Here is a 22446-nt window from a genome sequence, read left to right on the forward strand (position 1 = left end):
AATGTTTGTGGAGCAGAGACACTGTGTGCAGGGTGTGAGGACATGGAGAGTGGTGATGAGCAGAAACCATGGAAAGCCTTCCAGAGTGAGATAAGGAATCTGAAATGTAATTTTAGTAAGATGGATGCCATATAATGGCTTTTAGCAGGGAGCAATGTAATCTGATGGATATTTGAAAAGACGATGCTGGCTGCTTTTTGGAGAATGCTGGTGGGGCCCGGGGCCGCTGGGGTAGAGAAGTAAAGCAGGAAGACCTGTGTAGGGCTCTTGGTCCAGATGGAGGTAACAGTAGTGTGAACCATGGTTCTGGCAGTGAAGAGGGAAAAGATAAGTTATTTCACATATATTTAAGATGTAAAGTCAGACCAGGCAAAATGGTTCATGCCTGTAATCCCAGCATCTTGGGAGGCTGAGCTGAGAGGATTATTTGAGTCCAGGAGGTCAAGACTTCAGTGAGCTATGATCATGCACTCCAGCATGGGTGACAGTGAGACTCTGTCTCTTAAAAAAATTAAATAATTTTAAAACAAAATAAAGAGGTAAAGTCAATAAGTCCTATTTGTTTACTTTTTAAAAATGTGTTTCTCTACTTACTGGCTCTTCTATTCAAATAGAAGACCTGGAAGCAGGAGCCTCATCCCTGTGCTGCAGCATCTGGAACCACAAGGGGTGGTGGAAGCAGGCACTCCCTGTATGTGTGTGGATGAACGAATGAATGAATGGGTGACAATCTCAGTCTGAATATCAACTGATGTTAAGCATCTGTCAGAACAGGAACCAAGACTGGGTTAAGGTAGGGAGCCAGGACTGGCAACGTGACAAAACTCTGTCACTACAAAAAAATAGAAAAAATTAGCCAGGCATGGTGGCTGGCTACTTGGGGGGCTGAGGTAGGAGGATCACCAGCCCAGGAGGTCGAGGCTGCAGTGAGCTATGACTGTGCCACTACACTCCAGCATGGCTGACAAAGTGAGACCCTGTCTCAAAAAAATTAAAAAAAAAAAAAAGTAGGGAGCAAAACAGCCTGAACAATTACCAAAGGAAAGGATGGTGAAAAGGTCAGACAAGTAAGAACTGTTTATAGAACACGTTCTGACTGCAGGAACAAAAGCCCAGGGGCATTTGAGAGGAAGCGAGACAGTCCTCTTTCTCCAGCTGGGAAGGAGAGGCTCAGATTCACTCCGTGCTGGGGCTAAGAAGCAGGTGGTCCTCAGAGTGACCAAGCTGGGGATGGGAGGTGGGACCTGTGATGGCAGCAGGGTGCAGGGGACCACCCCGAAGAAGCCTCCCCATGCTCCTATGCATCCTCCGTTTACCCTGATATGCCTGCCCTCGGTGTGATCCCTCTGAGCTGCAAGGCCAGATAACAATGACCTTGTCAGACACCGCAAAAATAATTGCTCTTCAGGATTTGCGTGAGGCTGCAGGGATTGGAAACGACAGAGGTTTATTGGAACCTTTCAGCTTTTTGGATTTAAAGATTAAGGAGTGAAAGGCAATGGAAAATAGCAAATTGGAAATCCCTGGCAGGCTTTCTGGTACGGGCTTGGATGTGTTTGCTGTTGTGTTTTCTATCTTGGCTTCTCCCGGGGCCTCACATTCGTGAATCTCCAGAGTCTTTTCTCTCTGGGGATCACAGGAACCCTGAACAGTGAGTGAGTTATCATTTACCTGTTTATCCCTCAATTTCTGTCAGTACAGTAACTCTGCTTTTATCTGAGAAAGGAGCTCAAGATCCCTTAATCTGTCATTGCTAAAATTCCACAGCACTAGTTCTCAGGAGGAGCCCCACCTGGTTGTTCAGGCCCTGGGCACCAAGTTTGACCCTCTGAAAGGACAGCCCTGGCAGGGGGTCCTCCTCATCTGGAGCCAATGGTCTCACGTGACTGAATCTTGCACGTGAGTACAGGGCTCGGAGCCAGGAAAACCTGTATTCCAGTCCTGACTTGCCACTGACTTTATGACTATAGCAATAAGTAATTATGCATAAAAATAGAAATTTTGATATAAATATTACAAAAAATTAAAAGCTCAAGAATATTAAAGAAATCCAAAATGTCTGCCTTTGTCACATGACCACTGTCATCATGTTATGCTTTTCTTCTACTTTTACATTTTACATATACCTATAGTTTTCATGGTTTTATCATAGGGAACATGCACTTCATCTTTTCCTTCCTTTTTTTCCCAGCATTTCCAGTTTGCTATTTTTAAAAAAATTGTGGTGAAAAACACATAACATAAAATTTACCATTTTAACCATTTTTTAAGTGTACAGTTCAGTAATGTTAAGGATGTTCTATTGTTGCAAAACAGGGCTCCAAAACTTTTTCATCTTGCAAACCTGAAACTCTACAGCCATTAAACAATTACTTTTTCCTCTCTCCCCAGTTCCTGGTAATCGCTATTTTAATTTCTACATTCTACTTCTTTAACTTAACATTATATCAAAAATTTTTCTTGTTACAATTTTTGAGCATGTATAATATCCTATAAAGAAGATATACCAGACTTAAGACCTATTTTTGGATTTTAAGCTGCTTTCTATTTTTCTTGCTTAATGAACAATTCTGCAATAAGCATCTTTGTTTCTGTAGCATATTTCCATATTTTGTTATATTTTCTTAGACTATATTCCCAGAAATGGAATTAGTTTGATTAATAATGCTGAATTACTTTCTGAAAAGGTTTTATCAGTTTATAATTTCACAGTCGAATTATGAGACTATGTCATTGTAGAGTCATCTCCACTAGGTGAAACTCCAATATATTGCTATTAAGTAGAATAAATACAATGCTTACTTATTTTTGTTTAATTTGCATTTCTTTTATTTTTACATTTTTAAAGCATTTTTCAAGAATACTATATGGTTATTAACTATAGTCACCATGTTATACAGTAGATATCTTGAATTTATTTCTCTTATTTAACTGACATTTTGTATCCTTTGACCAACATCTACCCAACCACCCTTCCCTCCAACCACCCCAGCCCGTTTCTATGAAATCAGCTTTTTTATATGAGTGAGGTCATGTGATATTTGTCATTCTGTGCATGGCTTATTTAACTTAACATAAACTCTAGGTTCATCCACATTGTTGCAAATGAAAGGATTGATTCTTTTTATGTCTGAATAGTATGCCATTCTGTACATATATCACATTTTCTGTATTCATTCATCTGTTGATGGACACTGAGGTTGATTTTGTACCTTGGCTATTAGGGATAGTGCTGCAAAGAACGTGGGAGTGCAGACATCTCTTCAGCACGTTGATTTCATTTCCTCTGAATATATACCCAGTAGTGGGGTTGCTTGATTGTATGGTAGTTCTAGTTTTGGGTTTTTGTGGAACCTTTTTACCATTTTCCATAAAGGAAAATAGTACTAATTTACCTTCCCATCAACAGTGTGCAAGCGTTCCTTTTTCCCACATCCTTACCAACACTTACCTTTTGTCTTTTTGATAATAACCCTTCTAACAGGTGTGAAGTGATAGTTCATTGTAGTTTTAATTTGCCCTTCCCTGATAAATAGTGATGCCAAACATTTTAAACATTTACTGTTGGCTGTTTGCATTTCTCCTTTTGAGAAATATATTCAGAAATATCCTTTGCCCATTTCTTAATTGGGCTGTTTGCTTTCTTGCTATTGAGTTGCGTTCTCTATATATTTTGAATATTAAACCCTTATCAGATGTATAGTTTTCAAATATTTTTCTCCCATTCTGTAGGCTGTCTCTTCACTCCATTGATTCTTTCTTTTGTTGGGCCAAGCTTTTTAGTTTGATGTAATCCTCTTTGTCCATTTTTGCTTTTATTGTCTGAGTTTTAGGGGCCATTTCCAAAAAATTATTGCCCAGACCATTGTCATGGGGCTCTTTCTCAATGTTTTCTTCTAGTAGTTTCACAGTTTTGAATCTTAAGTCATTAATTCATTATGATTTGGTTTTTGCATATGGTGTGCATTTTTTTAATTTGAACCAAGTTAGCATAAATGGTTTCATTTAATTAATTTATTTAATGATTATTTACTATTCATATTTTCTACTTCATAATGTACCTGTTCATGATTTTTGCCTACTTATCAAATAATGATATAGTATTTTACATACATGCTTTTCACATTACAAAGAATTTGTCCTTTTTGTATCATATTTGATTATGTTTTCATTGGGTATTGTCTTCATTATGATTTTTAACATGCAGAATTTTGATGTTTATATGGTGGTGGCAGAGCCTATATTTCAAAGATTGTGTGACTACTTTTACATCTGAAATTAGAAATTCTTCTTTTCAGAGGGCTAAAAATATATACCTACATTTTCCTCAACTTTTCTGTCCTGTGTTATCCATATTTACTTTTTAATTCATCTCAAACTTATTTCCATTATGGTATGAGGTCCATCATTGAATGATGCCTGTCTTCCTTTTGATTTGTGATGACCTCTTTATTGTCTATAAAATTCTTCTGATATAATAGAGTCTATTTCTCTACTGCTTAGTCATTGTTGCCATTCTTTTATTATTTTCTTATTCTATTGTTTTGTGGTAAATGTGACTTAGATGATTTTTGCATTTTAGATTTTGATGAAATTTCTTTGTGGCCTAATATGTGGTCAGTTTTTGAGACTGCTCATGGCTGTTATTAAAGAATGTGTGTTCCTGGTTTACTAATATATGTGTGTGTCTTTCTGCCCATCCATTCAGACACATATAGATATGAATATATCCCAAGGGATTAAATGCTACTTAAATATCCGATATTTGTGCATTCTTGTCATATTTGCTTTATCTATCTCAAAGTAATACTTTTAGGTGTATAAAGTTTATTTTTTAGTTACATATTCTTGGTGGATTGTTCCTTTTATCAATATGAGCTATTACTTTTAATTCTTTTTTAATATAATTTTTATATTTAATTTTATATAATTTTTTTGCAGTAGCTTCCGCTTTATTTGATATAATCATTGCTCTATTTGTTCCTCTGTTGTCAGCATTTGCCAGGCACATAATTTCCATTCTTTCGTTTCTAACTTTTCTGTGTGTCATGTTTACAATGTATGTGTTTTAAATAGCATGCATCTGGAATTTGTTATTGTTGTTGTTTTCACATCACGTGAATCTCTGTCTTTCCATAGGTGAAAGTAATTATAATTTTATTTTATTATGATTGCAAATATATTTGGGCTCTTTTACTATTGTAACTGTGTTTTCTGATTAATATAGCTTTTCTTTTTTTCCCCTTTTTGTTGGATGGGTTAAAGTTTTTGTTCTTTTTTACTTTTCTCCATTTGATTAAATTCCTTTGTTCTCTTTTTTTTTCCTCTGGGCTATGGAATTTATATCCTTAAGGTTTTGATACATATACTTAAACTAATTTTTTTCTGTGAATATATATGATTGATTGTATCCTATCAAGACAAGAACTTCTGCACACCTTTCTTTTTCCTATTGCCCTCTCTCCTTCACACCTCTGTCTTCTATGTATTTCCAGAGATTTTAATTTTAGATCATTGTTATTATTTATTCATTTAAAACATACTCAGTCAACACATAAACAAATCCATTACTTTTATCTTTTCCATGTTGCTTCTTGTATCTCACTTCTTTTGGATTTATTTTTCTTTCAGCTGGCTAAGTATATGTTACTTGCTTCAAATTAATCTGTCCTGAGAATTGTAAAGATATCCTTCTTTTGTTTTCTTGCAACCAGTGAAGCCAGGAGAATTGTGACAATAATTTGGCTCTTGTTGCTTTGAAGGGATTTATTTCTTCACATTGATGTTATAAAATTTCTCCACGATATACTTGGACTTAGGTCTTTTAAAATTTAACCTGCTGGACCGTTAAAAGACCTTTCCAATCTGAGGATACAAGTCATTCTTTTGGTCTAGGAAACTTTAATGTTATTTAAAATGTTTCCTGCTATTTCCTTCATTTTTTCCTTCTGGCAACTCAATTACATGGATATTGAAAACTTTATTCCTGTTTTCTGGATCTCTTAGTTTTACTTTTGCACTTTTCGTTCCTGTGCCCCTTTGCATGAAGATGGCTATGTGACAGTCCAACCCTCTACTTTGCTGTGTGGCTATGGCCATTCTTCTATTAAGTTGGCCTTTTAAGATTTCGATGTTCAAAATTTTAATTGCTAAGATATTTAGTTGATTTTTTGAGTTGAGATATTTTTTCACAACTCTTTATATTTTTCAAAAAAAATTTTTTAAGCAATTTTTGTTTAATGCTTTGTTAATGTTGTATCCTTAAGGGTCAGTTGGCCTGAGGTATAATACATGCGTTTCTTGAAGGAAAGTTGCCTTTCCTCAAATGTTTGGCAATTCTTTATTCTGTGCTTATCTTTTCTTTTCTTTCTTACTTTCTTTTCTTTTCTTTTCTTTTCTTTTTTTTTTTTTTGAGACTGAGTCTCGCTCTGTTGCCCAGGTTGGAGTGCAGTGGCACGATCTCAGCTCACTGCAACCGGATTCAAGCGATTCTCCTGCCTCAGCCTCCCAAGTAGCTGGGATTACAGGCGCCTGCCACCACGCCACGCCCAGCTAATTTTTGTATTTTTAGTAGAGATAGGGTTTCATCATGTTGACCAGGCTGGTCTCAAACTCCTGACCTCAAGTGATCCGCCTACCTCAGTATCCCAAAGTGCTGGGATTACAGGCGTGAGCCACTGAGCCTGGCAATAGCTGGATGAATTTTCATGAAGAGAATGCATTTGCGAAGCCAACGTTCAGCTCAAGAAACAGACATTATTTCCCGCTCCCCCACCCTCCATCCCTTCTCCTGGCAACCTTCCAGTCACCACACCCCACAAAGGTAACCACTCTCCTGACCGTATATCAGTTTTGCTCTGTTCTAAACTTCATATAACTGGGTTGTACAGAGTGACTCTGTGTCGGGCCTCATTCTCTCGATGTTATGCCTGTGTGATTCATCCATGTGGTTATATGTTTTGTCTTTTTTTGTTGAGACAGAGTCTTGCTCAGCCTCCCAAAGTTCTGAGATTACAGGCGTGAGCCACCGTGCCTGGCCTGTTTTGTGCTTATCTTTGCATTTGAGATTTTCTATTAGCCTATATGTGAATGCTGTCTTTGTGTGTTGCAGTTTATCTGGGGGGTACTGAGATATGCTATGGTGTATTTGGTGTATTTCTATTCGGTAACTGGTCTTACAGCTGTGGAGACAGTGTGTTTCTTCTAGGAGTTACAGTTTACTCAGGATATTGCTCTATTTTAACACCTCAATTGTAGGCACTTGCTGCCATGTGCTGGCTACTCCTGTTTGGCACCCCAGTCAATCAGTGTCGTTGTCACAGCCTCCCTCTTCCCAGGGTCAGCCACTTCATTTCACCTTTTGGATGGTTGTTTTCTTCTTCATTGTGATCTCTGCATCCCCCACCCCCTCCACCAACCTCAGTCTCTATGTATTGACCAAAGACATTCTTAATATTCTGTTTATCATTGTGGAGATATATACATGTGTATGTATATGTCTTTCTTTCTCATTATGGAAATATATACATGGAAAATATATGTATATATTTATGTAAATATAAATAAATAAATATATATGTACGCCAAGTCAGTTTCTAACAGAATATCTACCAACATTTTGTCTTTGTCTCTTATGTGTTGTAATCTCCTCTTCCATTCTTTTTGTTCTTGTGGGATTTTGCTGTTTCCTACCCCCCCAACATTTGTATTACTTTAGTGAAGTTTTGAGAGGAGGCAGAGATAAACTGTTGTGATCCATCTGCTATGTTTAACTAGAATGCTCTGGATTATCATTTTAATTCATTGATGAATTATTTATATTGGTCTTTTATATAGAATTTTGGCATCTATGATCTTAGTGATACAGATGCTTCTCAACTTAACCATGGGGTTACATCCTCACAAACCCATCATAAACTGAAAATATTTTAAGTTTGAGAATGCATTTAATACCCATCACCTACTAAACATCATAGCTGAGGCTACCCTATCTTAAACATGCTCAGAACACTTACATTACCTACAGTTGGGCAAAGTCATCTAACACAAAGCCTATTTTATAATAAAGTGCTGAAAATGTAGTGTAATTTATTGAATACTGTACTGAAAGTGAAAAACAGAATGGTTGTGTGAGTACTTAAAGTATGGTTTCTGATGAATGGGTATCACTTTTGCACCACTGAAAAGTCAGAAAATCATAAGCTGAACCATTGTAAGTTGGGGGCCATTTCTATTTTATTTTTGTGCTTTGAGAGTCAGTTTTTGGTCCCCAGTTTATGTTTATTTTATAACATAAGTTAGTAGCTTTCCGTCTCGTATTGTATTATGAAACAGTTTAGAATTTTAATGAAATGGATGTTTTATAATTTAATCATAAATTATATATGGGTACAGATTCTTTAAGGGAAGCTGTTAATATATATTTCAATTTATATCTCAATTGTTATCCTATAATGGATTTCTTTTTTGTGTATATCAAGTTTCAAAGTTTATCTTTTGCAGAAAGCCATCCCCCTCACTGAGGTTTTTCACAGATTTATTAGTATATCATTGTGGATAAATTTTTTTCTTTTTTTATTGTATCAGCCAGGACTTTATTTTATGTTATTTGTTTTCTTGTTGCTATTGTTTCCTCCCATAAAGTTCTACAGATTTTAAAAAATTTTTTCATATTTGTTGGTTTTCTGGTTATTTAGTCATAAACGCTAAACTAAAAAATCAACTTTCTCCTATTGTCAGGACTACTTTTCCTCCAAAATCTTAAGCTGAATGCTTTATTTTATAAGTAATCTCTTATTGTATTATTGATTTAACTTCCAGTTAGCCAGTACGTTCCTTAAAATTGATTTAAATAGACTGGTAGTGTGCTTAGTGGATAGATTACTGGTTTTAAATTACTCAAGTGATTACTCGGGTTAAGGGAAATTTGCTATTTGGAGAAAAAATAAAGCATTCTCCTTTTGGCATACTACTAGCTAAAATAAATAAATACATCAAGATGGATTTACAAGTTAGAGGTTACAAAAAGAAAATAAAAGATACTCTAAAGCAGTGATTCCCAAACTTGGCTGTACTCTGGACCCATCATCATCCATCATCTGGCTGTACATTAGAATCTTCTTGATTAGAAAAATAAAGCTTGGTCCTTTTGCCACACTGTTAACCAAAATAAATAAATACATCAAAATGGATTAACAAGTTAAAAGTTAAAGAAAATATATTCGGAACCACTGGTTCCCAAACTTGGCTGCATATTCAAATCAGAATTTATAAAAATTCTGATGCCCAGCTTGTATCCCAGACCCGCTGAATCTGGTGGGAGGCAGGCCCCAGTGTTGCTTTAAAATCCTCTGGGGATTGCAATGGCAGAGAAGTCTGGGGACCACTGCCCTGCAGCCTTGTTTTCCCAAAGTGTGGTCTTCTGACCAACAGCATCGACAACAGCTTAGAACTTATTAGAAATGCGGAGTATCAGACCCCATCTGAGACCCACTGAGTCAGAATCCGGATGTGTACACATGCCAGGTGATTCATGTGCACAATGGATTTGAATCCCATTCCTCCAAAGCAAGCATAGCAAGTTAGTGCCCATGGCCTATTTATATGAGTAACATTTTACTGGAATATGGTCACACCTATTTGTTTTCCTATTATTTACAGCAAAGTTGAGTCATTGTGACAGAATCTAAAATATTTATTAATATTTACTGTATGTTGATTTAAGTTTGCAATGCTGCTCACCCTGGATGGCTCATGGGAATCACTCCGGAGCCTTAAAACTCCTTCTGCCTGACTGTACCCCAGGCCCATTAAATCAGAATGTGGGTAGGGGGTGCTGAGACCCAGGTGTCAACAATTCTGAAAGTTTCCCAGGTGATTTAAATGTACAGTTAAAGTTCAGAACCAGTGCCCTAAAAGTACAAAGAAAAAATATATAGATGCAGTAAATATACATATATATATATCTGTATGATGGGGACAGCCTCTTTTTGGATATTAAAAAAAGGGAACATGATGGAAAGAGGGAACTTGATGGAAAGATCGATATATTTTAGAATTCAGGGGGAAAGAAACCCACCTTAAGTAAAATTTGACAGTAAGAAAAACATTTTTAGCCAAATTGAGAAGAATGAAGAATGGTGGGAAATACTATATGGTATACAAAATCTTCTTTATATAAGAACACAAGTATATTACTACAAATAAGATAAATACACCGGCAGACTGGCAAGGCCATTCTAAAGCACTTTAGAGAAGAAAATAAAATGACTAATAATTATATGAAAAAATCTTTAGTTTCATTTGTTAAGATAGAAAAGCAAAATAAAACAGCCATGAGCTCTTATTTGGGGTCTATCAAATTGGAATTATTTAACTTTTTTTTTTTAATTTTTTATTTTTTTTGAGATGGACTGTCACTCTGTTGCCTGGGGTGGAGTGCAGTGGTGAGATCTCGGCTCACTGCAACCTCACCTCCGAGGTTCAAGCGATTCTCCTACCTCAGCCTCCTGAGTAGCTGGGAGTACAGGCACGTACCACCACACCTGATTAATTTTTTGTATTTTTGGTAGAGACAGGGTTTTACCATGTTGGCCAGGCTGGTCTTGAACTCCTGACCTCAAGTGATCAGTCCACTTCAGCCTCCCAAAGTGCTGAGATTACAGGCATGAGCCACTATGCCTGGCCTCAAATTGGGATTCTTGACCTGCCTCCCTCCCTCCCTCCCTCCCTCCCTCCTTTCTTTCCTTCCTTCCTTCTTTCCTTCCTTCCTTCCTTCCTTCGTATTTTCTCTATCACAGTACTCAATACAGTGGGAATGCAGGCAAAAGAGCATTTGCATACTGAAGGGAATGCTAATTGTGAGGACAAGTTGGCAAGATGTATCACAAGTCTTGAAAGTGCTTGCTTGAGGCCGGGCGCGGTGGCTCACGCCTGTAATCCCAGCACTTTGGGAGGCTGAGGTGGGCGGATCATGAGGTCAGGAGATCGAGACCATCCTGGCTAACACGGTGAAACTCCGTCTCTACTAAAAATACAAAAAAATTAGCCAGGAGTGATGACGGGCACCTATAGTCTCAGCTACTCCGGAGGATGAGGCAGGAGAATGGTGTGAACCCGGGAGGCGGAGCTTGCAGTGAGCCGAGATCACTCCACTGCACTCTAGCCTGGGCGACAGAGTGAGACTGTCTCAAAAAAAAAAAAAAAAAAAAAAAAAAAGGGGTGGGGGGAAGTGCGTGCTTGAGTCCTAATGTCTGAATTGGAGCTGACTGGCTGAAGTCTGTACGGGGCAGAGACTACAAGCTTGGAGTTTGTCACATTTTGGGGTGAAGCCTGGCTCTGTTGCTTTCAAACTGTGCTGAATACACTGTCTCGCTTGTTTCTCCTTAGCTATTTTCTTCTGTTGTATGTATATTTTTTTAAAAAAGATACAGTTAGAAGTTTTAGTGTTTGTAAGTAATTTAATATACTAGATCATCAATAATAATAATAGATTGATGTCATTGTCAACATCATCATTTCACCAGTAATTTAAAATAACAGTAACACTATATATACTCTGCGTGTATGTGTATGTGGTGTGTTTCTGGGCTTTCTAGTCCATTTTGATGACTTTTCTGTGGCGTGTGTACACTTCTATGCTATTGTAATTCTCCACCTTCATATGATGAAATCACCATTTACTGAGTGCCTCTAGTATGCACACATGCACTCTTAGAATGCTTGGTCTTCCGCTATGCAGATCACCAGGGTAGGATTTAATGCCCATGCCTGTGAGGGAATAGGGGTGGAGAACTCAGGCTGGGTGCAACTGCCTGGGAAGCCTCAGCCCATCCCACAGGGAGCAGTGCCACTAGATGGCCCTTCAGAGTTATCCCAAATCAAGGCAAGGCAGCCGACCTTTGTTCCTATATCAGCCAGCCTTTGTGTGTGTGTTGGGGTGGTGGGGGGCACCACCACCGACAGGGGATGTAGCCCCAGGTGAGGCAGCTCCTTGTAGCAGAGGGCAATTCTCATGAAGGGACTAGCTGTGAGCCTTTAGCAGGTCACTCTTCAACAGCCCGGGACAAATAAGATCCCTGAAGAGGGGATCTGGGCTGTACCCTACAGCATCCGCTATAGCTCATGTCTTTTATTCATTTAATCATTAATATGATACCCTAGTATTTTATTTAGGATTATTGTTATCAGTCATTAGTGTGATAAGCTTGCCATTAAAAAAAAAATGCATGGGGAACCTGTGTTCAGGTAATGCCAACTTTCTAAACCAATACAGATCATGGGAAAACATAGATAAGTCCATTTTTAAGACTTGATCATATAATAGTGAATAGATAGAGAAGTTTACCATTTTTTGAAAGTGTAAAAACCTCACTTGTAAAACTCTCTGAACCTGAAAACTTTTGTGGAGGGCATATAATTCCTGGCTTTTGGTACATACACATTTTCTTCTTCACAACTCTATTTATAGCTATTTTGTGTTGCCTTAGAAAATCATTTATTTCAGATATTTTATAGAATAAAAATAATAAAAGGTATTATAAAACAGAGGAGATGAATCCTTATCACCAAAGAGTTCCCCCTCTCACCTCGCTTTTCTTGGTCTCCTCTCTTAGCCTGAAGTCGCTGTCTATAGTCTTCTGGGCTCTTTCTGGGTATAGCCAGAGCGGTCATTGGTTAAGGCTTTTCCCTGATGAGGCTACTTTCTACTTCCTAAGAGTGCAGCCCTGACCTCTCTCAGGGGACCCTGCAGGGCTTGTGGCTTTTCCCTTTAGTAGGTGACGTATAGTCTCAGAGTTCTGAATGTGGATTATCTAACCTTTAACTCTGCCATCTAATTCTTTCTCAAAACTTTGATTCACTCATTCAGTTCAAACAAGGATTTATTGAACCTTCACCGTATGCCAGATACTATGTTCGATGTTGGAAATATAGCCCTGAACAAAACAGACATCAGCTCCTCCCCTCATAGAGCTGATGCTACAGAGAGGGAGACAGAAAGTAACCACATAATGGAGATGCCAGTGCTTCATACTGAGGAGAAAAGTAAAGCAGGCAAGAGGATAGGGAGTTGTATGGGTGGTGTGGAAGGATTTACATGTTTAGGTCAGGTAGCCAGGGAAAGTCACGCTGATCAAAGGACATTGAGTAAGAACCTGAAGGAGGTGAGGGAGTGTGCCATGTGGGCATCTGGTGAACAGCGTTCCAGGCAGAGAGGCTGCATGTGCAGAGGTCCTGGGTCAGTAGCATGCCTGTGTGTTCAAGGCTCACTGAAGACATCTGCCAGATCAGCGGACAGTAGTAGGAGTGGCAGTAGGAAGCCATCAGATCCAAAAGGAGATAGTGCTGGTGGTGGGGTGGTGTCGCTTTAAGCTGTTGGAGGACTTTGACTTTTACTCTGTGTGAAATGGGGGGCATTGAAGGCTTCTGAGTAGAGACCATAAGGGGTCCAGGGCAGAAAGCGGTTAGGAAGCTGATATGGTTTGGCTGTGTCCCCACCCAAATCTCATCTTGAATTGTAGTTCCCATAATACCCACATGTTGTAGGAGGGACCCTGTGGAAGGTAACTGAATCATGGGGGCAGTTACCCCTATGCTGCTGTTCCTGTGATAGTAAGTGAGTTCTCACAAGATCTGATGGTTTCATAACGGGCTTTTCCCTTTTTGCTGGATACTTCTCCTTCCTGCCACCATGTGAAGTAGGATGTGTTTTCTTCCCCTTCTGCCATGACTGTAAGTTTCCTGAGGCTTCTCCAGCCGTGTGCAACTGTGAGTCAATTAAACCTCTTTCTTTTATAAATTACCCAGTCTTGAGTATGTCTTTATTAGCAGAGTAAGAAAATACAGAAGCTATTGTGAATGATTCCTGAAAGACCAACCATTTCCCCAGATAGTCTGGCTTGATCTGAGGATAAAATGTAGATGGACTTTTTTAACCTATGGAGAACTTCACTGACTCATTTGCATTAATGAAACTCAGTGCCATAAAAATGCCCAGTATGAGACAGTCAAATAAGTAAAGGCCACCCTTGTTCAGCCCACAGGGGTCTTGTTCCTGCATCACCCTGGATCCCTTTTGCAAGGAGACATTTCCCTCTGGTCTCCATGTTGGGAAAAATAAATGATTCTCCTGCAAGCCAGTTTGTTTTCTCTCTTATGTATACACTATTAATCTTATCCTGTCTCCCTGCTTGCTTTTGTTAAGAAGGTGCTCAGAGCTAGATCTGCAGTTTGTCTCTAGCAAGAGTATAGGACCCTGTGGGCTCTGCATTCATTTCTTTCCTCCCTTTTACTTTCATGCACCTTAATTAAAAGAAAAGCTTTTATTCTACTATATTTGCATGACTCACTCAAATGTGGCAAGCTGCCTATCACCAACGGATATACGATACAAACACCATCATTTAAAGATAAAAAGAAGAAATCCAGTTTGAAGTTTAGGTTGTTTGTATTCTATTTTTAGTTTCATAAATAAAAGTATATCTATGCACACACATAATTTTCAGGATTAAACCCTAAGCAGCTAATACATTGCTAGCGTGTATTTCTACAGGAGTGCCTCTTACCTATGGTTTTGCTTCTTGAGGTTTCAGTTACCCCCAGACAACTTTAGTCTGAAAATATTAAATAGAAAATTCCAGAAATAAACAATTCATATGTTTTAAGTTGCATGCTGTCCCGCTTGGCCCCATCTGGGACAAGAATCCTCCCTTTGTCCGACACATCCGTGCCGTCTGCACCCCCTGGCCATTAGTCTCTCAGTGTCCTTCAGTGGGCAGACCCATGTCTTGCTGTAACCCATGTTACCTGTGTTCAGGTAACCCTTATTTTACTTAATAATGGCCCCAAAGCACAAGTATAGTGATGCTGGTACATATTGTCATAATTGTTCTGTTTTATTATTGTCATTATTAATCCCTTCCTGTGTCTAATTTATACGTTAAACTTTACCATAGGTGTGTATATACGATACATATAGGATTTGGCACTATCTGAGGTTTCAGGCATCCACTGGGAGGTCTTGGAATGTATCCCTTGGTGAACATGGAAGAGCGTTGTTATCTTTGATAGTTTCAGTGCTAACTGCCAGTCGCCTTCTACTCCACGTTTCTAAATGTGTCGTTTTAGCTCAGCAATATGCGACAGTGATACTGGTATGAGATAACAGTGTAGGTTGGGCTGGAAGGTTAGGACCAGCAGTAGAGTCTGTTATAAATTTAAGTTCCAGCCCTTGCCCCCTCCCATTCTAATTTAGCAAGCCTTGTGAATCTCTTTGGAAACTTTACGCGCACACTGAGCAAACAATGTATTTTTTGAGACCTTAGAATTTTAAATGGTTTTTTTGTTACTTTTATTCTTGAACAACCACTTGACTGGGTATAAAAATCTTGGGTTGGATTCTGTTTGTCTAAAAATTCTGAGAATTGCCCAATTGCCATTTAACACTTATTGTTAAATATAATGATCTTAGTTACATTAACGGTAAATAACCCCATCAACACTGATGGTTTATTTTTATTGCTTGATTTTAATACTTGAAATGTGAAAATGAAAAGCCAGATGCTTCTCGGCATTGGTATCTAAAAGCTGATCCTTCATTTCACCTTTTAGTCTCCATTTTTTTGTATCTCAAAAGTTCTTTTCTGTTATGTCCTGGCCTTTGCTTATGATCAATGTGCTGTTTGGACTTCCCTTTGAAACACATTTTATCCATGGTTGGATCTCTATGATCTACACTGTTCCTATTTTCTGAAGTTTCATCTTTTTTTCTTCTCCCTTTCCCTTATTTTCTCTGCTTTCTGAGATGACTTCTTAGTTTTGTACTCCTCGCCGTGATCGGTTTTCAGCAGTGCAAAGTCAGCCTTTCATCAGCTCAGTTACGACTGTGCTTTTGGCCGTGAGCCTTTTTATTTCATCAACATCCCGTCTCATCTCTGCAACTATTTAATAAAAGTTATATAAGTATTATTTGGCATAGAAGGAGAATGTTTAAAAAAAAAAAAAGTCTTCTGTTCATGATGGTTAATCCTTTTCAGATGAGAAATTATTTTTTTTGAGCCAATCCTTTTCTTCCTCTTTCCTTGTACAGTCAGATTTCCCCCCACCCCATGAGCTTTCAGTTAATTTTCCCTTATTACCTAAACAGCTCCACGGTGGGCGCCATTAGCGTACTCCTTGTTCAAGTAGAAGGTAGTAAGGATTCCTTCCCACTGCTGTGCCCTAGGCTGCCTTTTACTGGCTCACAGGTGTGGGAGAACAAAGCCCCACCCACGGGTGTGGAGTTGTCTGTCAACTCCGTGCGCTGGAAGGCTTCGCACTGCCTTTGGCACGTGGTGGTGCTTCATAAAATGCTTCTAGAAAGTCCGCAAAAGAAAATCCCCTTGGGAGTGGGTGTGACATTCAATGTGTCTCAACGCGATGATAAACCAGCATGTTGTAAGTAATTTCTTTGCATGATAGCCAGATTGTTATAGCCCAGGACTGACTCTGAATGTTTTGACTCATGAATTTCACCTGAGCAGAAATATAATTCACTCTTAGCTATTAAAACATAATAATTTACATTTTTAAAATGTGCTTGATGTGTTTTCCTTCTCCATCTCTCTTCTGCCACCTAAACACTGATGCTTCTTTTCCATTCAAGAGAGGTCGTTGATTTAGAAAGGACAAACCATTTATCTTAACACTTAATAAACGGGGAACTATATAAATTTTGAATCCAGAAGTTGTGGGATGTGATATCTTACCAATCTTTTTTTTTATTGGGAGGAAAATATAGAAGTTTATAGAAAACAGATAACACTGTGGGCTGTACTCTTCATTTTATCAGGGCTGAAGATAAAGATAAAAAATAAAATCCATCAAAGACATAAGGTTATCCGATTTATTCTCAATCTGCTCTTAGCGCAAGGGTTACCCTGAGCAATAACAATTCCTAGGATTTTTCAGAGACAAAATCCTGCCAGACAACTAGGTGACTTAGAAACAGTGCTTTCAATCAGAGATCACTAAATGAAAAGTCTCATTAACCTGGCTTCTCCCCACGAGCCCTTCCTCTAAAGAGGTTTTGAACAGGCCACCTTTATAAAGAGAAAGTCCATTTACCAGTCGAGATTAAACCAGTCAAGAATCAGAATGAAGGAATATGTCCGAGGTACCAGCTGGTTTATCTTCTGCAAGAACTTCCCATGCCTTCGACCCTTGGGAACTGTAAATCAAATGGCAGACTGTGAACATTAAAACCACGCATTGAAAATAATGCATCTCTATTTCATTCTTTTTTCCAGGTTTGAGATTTTTAAGAGCTCTGAGACTGATACAGTTTTCAGAAATTTTGCAGTTTCTGAATATTCTTAAAACAAGGTAAGATGTTCTTTGTCATATTTTTTTCCTTCCAGTCCCCTATGCCAAGTTGCAAATATCAGGTGTGCTTGCTTTCATCACAATGACGTTATTAATAGTTATATTATTCACAAAAAGAGTGATCTAACACGGAGAGGGAGAGAAAACCCAGAGTAGGGTTTGGGTTGCTCTCTTCTGCAGGGCCAGGGAATTATGTGGTGAAAAGAGAGCAACAGCTGTGCATGCAGGGAAGTGGGGACGAATGTAGGGACATAGCTGATATCTGGGTGCCCAGTGGGGTTGCCCAGATAAGAGTCACGGTGTCACGGGGAGAGGCGCGCAGTGAATGAGGGATAGATTTGCTCATTGATTGGGAAGTCCTTGCTGCCAGATTCTAAATCGCCCCTTTATTACATCACTAAATAAGAAATTGAACCCAGTCGTAAAGGCAATGGAAGCAATGCTGTGAGAGGCAATCACAAACCTCATACGGCAAACAGAAAATCATTTCATTTCAAAGCACATTTTAGATGTTCACTTTATATCCATATAGCCCTTGGGGCTTGCTCCGTGAATTGCCTTTTGGGGGAAAACCTACAAACCTCCTGCCGAATGCACCATGAATACTTCTGTTAACTGCGTTATGATCTGGAAAACGCAACTGGACCAGGAGGAAAAGTCCCCAGAGGATCCCTTTCCTGATGACCTGCTGGCTTGCAGAGCTGGCCTGAAACCAGGGCTGTCTTGATGAATAAACTAATAAAAGAGGTTAGACGTGCTCTAATGGAGAATAAGTACAGGCCATAAATTTCTCTTCTAGGAAATTACACTCTAAGAAGCTCACTTCTAATGTTCCATTTCCTCTTTGGTTGCCCTTCACACATTTGATAAATGATTAAAAACAGGACACCTCCATATTTTGTGATTTGTAATTAATATATCTGCAGTTTGGAGGATTAGATTCAGCATCATTTTCCTGGTAACACAGGCTGGGACCCAGCTTCCTGAATGAATCTGACACAGCCAACAAATTCAACCTATGATTGGCTTTACTCCTTGGGTGTTGGTGGTTTTTTTCCCCTGCTTGTTTATTTTGTTTTGCTTTAATTCCAAATTGGTTTCCTCTCTCTGACTGCTCATCTATGTGACTGTGAGGTCAAATTCACTTTCTATTAGCCAAGTTGAAAAGAAAAAGAGAATCCAATGGCACTGAAGTCTTTAAAAGTATGTCCTCCTGCCTTTTACTGTTCATTATCCTGAGATAAGAATGTGTCAGTCCTCTATTTATTAGCAATAATGTAATATTATTCATATACGTGAATATTATATTTCTTCATATTTTTCTGAGTGCCAATAACCTTGATTTCTGCCTTTTAATTATTACTTTTGAAATGTAAATGATCAATGAAGCTAGCATCTCTTCAATATTTACCTATGTCAGATTCACTCCACTAGACTGTGTTTTGAAGGTGGAATGGGTGAGTACCCGGCACCAAGCATAGAGCCTTGTCCTTAAGAGACACTTATTTTTCTGGTAGGGGTGGTGTTTTGTGACACTCTCTAATGTCGGGTAGTGTCTGTCTCTCCCTGTTTCACAATCACATCATATGTTAAGGGAATTTTTATTCTCTGATGCCAGCTTTGAGAAGTTTCCATTGCTCTGAGGAATACTGTCTACTCCCTGGACTGTTTTAGGACTTGAGAGAATGATGGACCATCTGAATGTTTTTTCCTGACCTTCTGCTAGTACACTCACTTTTCTTTCCTTTGGATGTGGGAAGTGGCTGTGGCATCCCCGGTGGTTAACTCACCTGCCTACTGCACAGTATGGTTGCTTCCTCCTTTCAGTGTAGAGGGGGAAAGCTGAAGCAGCCAGCCAGGGCACGAGGGAGGGAATGGCCCTAGGGAAGAGTCACGGGGTGGAAGGCTGGCTGGGCATCTGCCATCCGGGCCCCAAGACAGCCTTTCTCCAGTGTCCCACTTCACACTATATGAAACTCTTGCTGTTAGAGGGTGCTTTTTGCCCCAAAGCCACAACCTGGGTTTTCAGAGTTCCCTTCACTTATGGTCATAACCAGATGGTTGAGGTAATTCAGCAAGCCTGGAGTGAGCACCCATTGGTGTCAGCAGCAAGGTGGGTGCTAGGAGTCCTGCTGTCAGAGAACTTGCTGGGTAGGGGGTCAGGCCGCCTGATGGTGTGGTTAATGTTGATGTCAGTATGTCCATGGGTTGAGAGGGGAGTAACTAAGCTGGGCTTGGCATGAGTTGTGGGGCAGTCAAGGATCTTTTCAAGGAGAAGGTTACCTTTAGGTAAGCCTTGTAGAAAACTAAGTATCATCCTCTTGGGGCTGGGCATGTGAGGGGTAGGGTGGGGGTTGACTTCTAATCAAGGAAGCTGCTAACAGCACACTGGTCTGAGAGCATGGCACTTGGGGAAACTCTGGGTAATTCTGCACTCCTGGACATTAAGAGTTCTGTGATAAGAAAGAGGGGGATGAGGTTAAGAGGGTAGGAAAGGCCAGGTCGCCAGGCACAGAAGCACATATCATGTAATTGTAAGAAGTCTAGAAGCTCTAGGACAACTCTCTGAGGCCATTTTCTCTCCAGGTGCCGGCCCGGCTAATCTTGGCTCCTTCCTTTTGGGCATCCCCAAGTGTGGATCCCAAAGTTCTGTCCCAGAGAAAGTGCAGCCTAGGCTTTTGTAGGGCTTTGGACTTTCAGCAATTCTCCTATGACTCTTCCATACTCTGCTGCTTTCACAGCGGTCCTTCCAGGAGGGTGGGTTGGGGAACCCATGTAATCGTCTTTAGGGAGATTTTGTCTGGCTCTTGGGTGGTGAATTCCTGCCAATCTGTGGCATTACGTAGGGATGGAGGCTTTGCAATGTGATTTGAAATAATGACTTGGAGTTGCTGTTTCATTTCCAGTACTTTGGCTGCCTCACTGGGCCAAGAACTGAAAGAAACAAGGCAGAGAAGCATACGGTGGGCAGAAAGATTGATAAAGAATTAAGAAGGCAGCAGAAGGAAAATTAAAGTGCACAGGATGAAACGGGCAGATCACAGTTATGTGACCAGCATCAGGGCCCTCTCCCAAGCTGCAAGCCCACAGCGGGCCTAGAATACTCCATAGCCTGAAACGGGCCAATTAAAGGGGAGACAAGGAGACTCCCCCTCGCTATCTGAGGTTTTGGCAGTTCCTCAGTTATTCTGCAAACTGGAGATCTAACGTACAGGTGCTAGAACACTTATTCAACTGTCAGAGGAAAGTCAGCAGCTGTGTTTAAAGGCTATAATTCCACATCTTATTGACTGTGGTAAATATTGATGACTAAAACATGGATCACTCAGCAATTTTTTTCAAAATGGGAATTTCCTTATTGTTTCGTGTAGTTTTTCTTTCTTCCTTTTTTTTTTTTTTTTTTTTTTTTTTTTTTTTGAGATAGACTTTCACTCTGTTGCCCAGGCTGGGCACGATCTCAGTTCACTGCAACCTCCGTCTCCCGGGTTCAAGCCATTCTCCTGCCTCAGCCTCCCAAGTAGCTGGGATTACAGGTGCCCGCCACGATGCCTGGCTACTTTTTGTATTTTTAGTAGGGACGGGGTTTCACCATGTTGGCCAGGCTGGTCTTGAACTCCTGACCTCAGGTGATCCACCTGCCTAGGCCTCCCAAAGTGCTGGGATTACAGGTGTGAGCCACCGTGCCCAGCCTGTTTCCTCTAATTTTTAAAATATGTTCATTGTAAACATTGCAATAACACACAAAATCATAAAGGATAGAGTAAGATTGCCTCCACATCATACTACTTTGACATAACTATTATATCTACTACGTCACCTTTGGTTTCCCACATAGCATTCCATGATATGCATGAGTCATCATATGCCTAACCAATATGTTTTTGGGAGGCGTTTTTGAAATTAAAACATTACTACTCACATGACCTTAGAAATGGCTCCAAGGTAAAGTTTGTAAAGAAGAGTATTCTATATGGAGAGTGCAAGAGATGTGCAGGGAGAGGCCAAATCATGCAGGTTCTTAGATTCATAGACTTTACATGAACAAAGGAGAGCTGTTGAAGGATTTTAATCAAGAGAGGAAATGCGGTTAGATTAACATTTTAGAAAGATCCACTATTCCAACAGTTGTATAGGGAATGGGGCTGAAGCGTCAAAGACCTCATAGACCATAAGACCAATTAGCAGGCAGTAGTCCAGGGAAAAGCTATTAGGGCATGGCTTTAGGCAGTGAAAATTGGGGCAGAGAGAGGAGGAGGGATCTAGAGATAATTAAGAGATTGGATTGGCAGAATTTCACTTTGCTCCACTCATGTTATAGTTCAGACCATTTATGTTAGTGTGGTGCAGTCCAGTTAACTTTTCAGGGGGTGGGTATTTTATATCTGTCCAGCAAATACAGCAGTAAAACAAAGCAAGGCCAGCAGCACCTGGCAGTATCAGAAACAAAGAGAAAAATTAGAGACAAGCAGAGCAGGGACAAATGTGCACTTTGTACAAAGTGCATGACATTTTCTGTGTTAACTGAAACATGTCTTGTTAAACATATAGAGAACAAAGAAGGCCCCAGAAACTCTGGGTTTACAGCTGTAATCTTTGGAGCCAGACCTTCTCTTGCAGCATCCACTGTTTCTTGAAAGAGGTCTCTAATCTACAAGAATCGTGTGCCTCTCCTATCATGTTTCACCGTGTCCATCGATGTGAATTAGAACTCATGGGATGGGGACTCAGGAATTGTATTGGAAAAATGAGAATGATTTACTTTAGATGGGTGAGGTTTTCATGATAAAATCATAATCTCCCTCAAAGCTTAGGAAGCAGGCTAGAATCTGAATGATTCAAATCATTCTAACCATTGCTAGCTTTATGTTTGGCCCAGATCCCTAGGCTTGACCAGGAAGGCTATGACTATCTCCATGCAGAGATACACAACCTTTGCCATGCAGAGCACACAGCCCTGCTCCTGGCATGCCCCACTCTTTCTTCCCAAAGAGCCTTACTTAACCTGGCAAGGTTCACATTTCAGAGTATGGAGAATGCCCACCAGGGGTTAACCTTGCATCTTTTGCTCGTAGCTTTCAGATGCGT

At 39.7% G+C, this 22446-nt stretch overlaps 1 protein-coding gene across 25 annotated transcripts in view; it reads left to right on the forward strand.

Moving 5' to 3' along the window:
- Positions 1 to 22446, forward strand: part of KCNMA1 (potassium calcium-activated channel subfamily M alpha 1) — a 759311-nt gene that overhangs the window by 497401 nt on the left and 239464 nt on the right. For all 25 annotated transcript variants that reach the window (XM_065520852.2, XM_065520843.2, XM_065520844.2 and 22 more), the window contains exon 6: positions 17286 to 17361. In XM_065520852.2, coding sequence (XP_065376924.1) covers positions 17286 to 17361 — 76 coding nt within the window. The remainder of the gene's footprint in view (positions 1 to 17285; positions 17362 to 22446) is intronic.

The sequence above is a fragment of the Macaca fascicularis genome, chromosome 9, assembly GCF_037993035.2.
Source record: "Macaca fascicularis isolate 582-1 chromosome 9, T2T-MFA8v1.1".
Classification (NCBI taxonomy): Eukaryota; Metazoa; Chordata; class Mammalia; order Primates; family Cercopithecidae; genus Macaca; species Macaca fascicularis.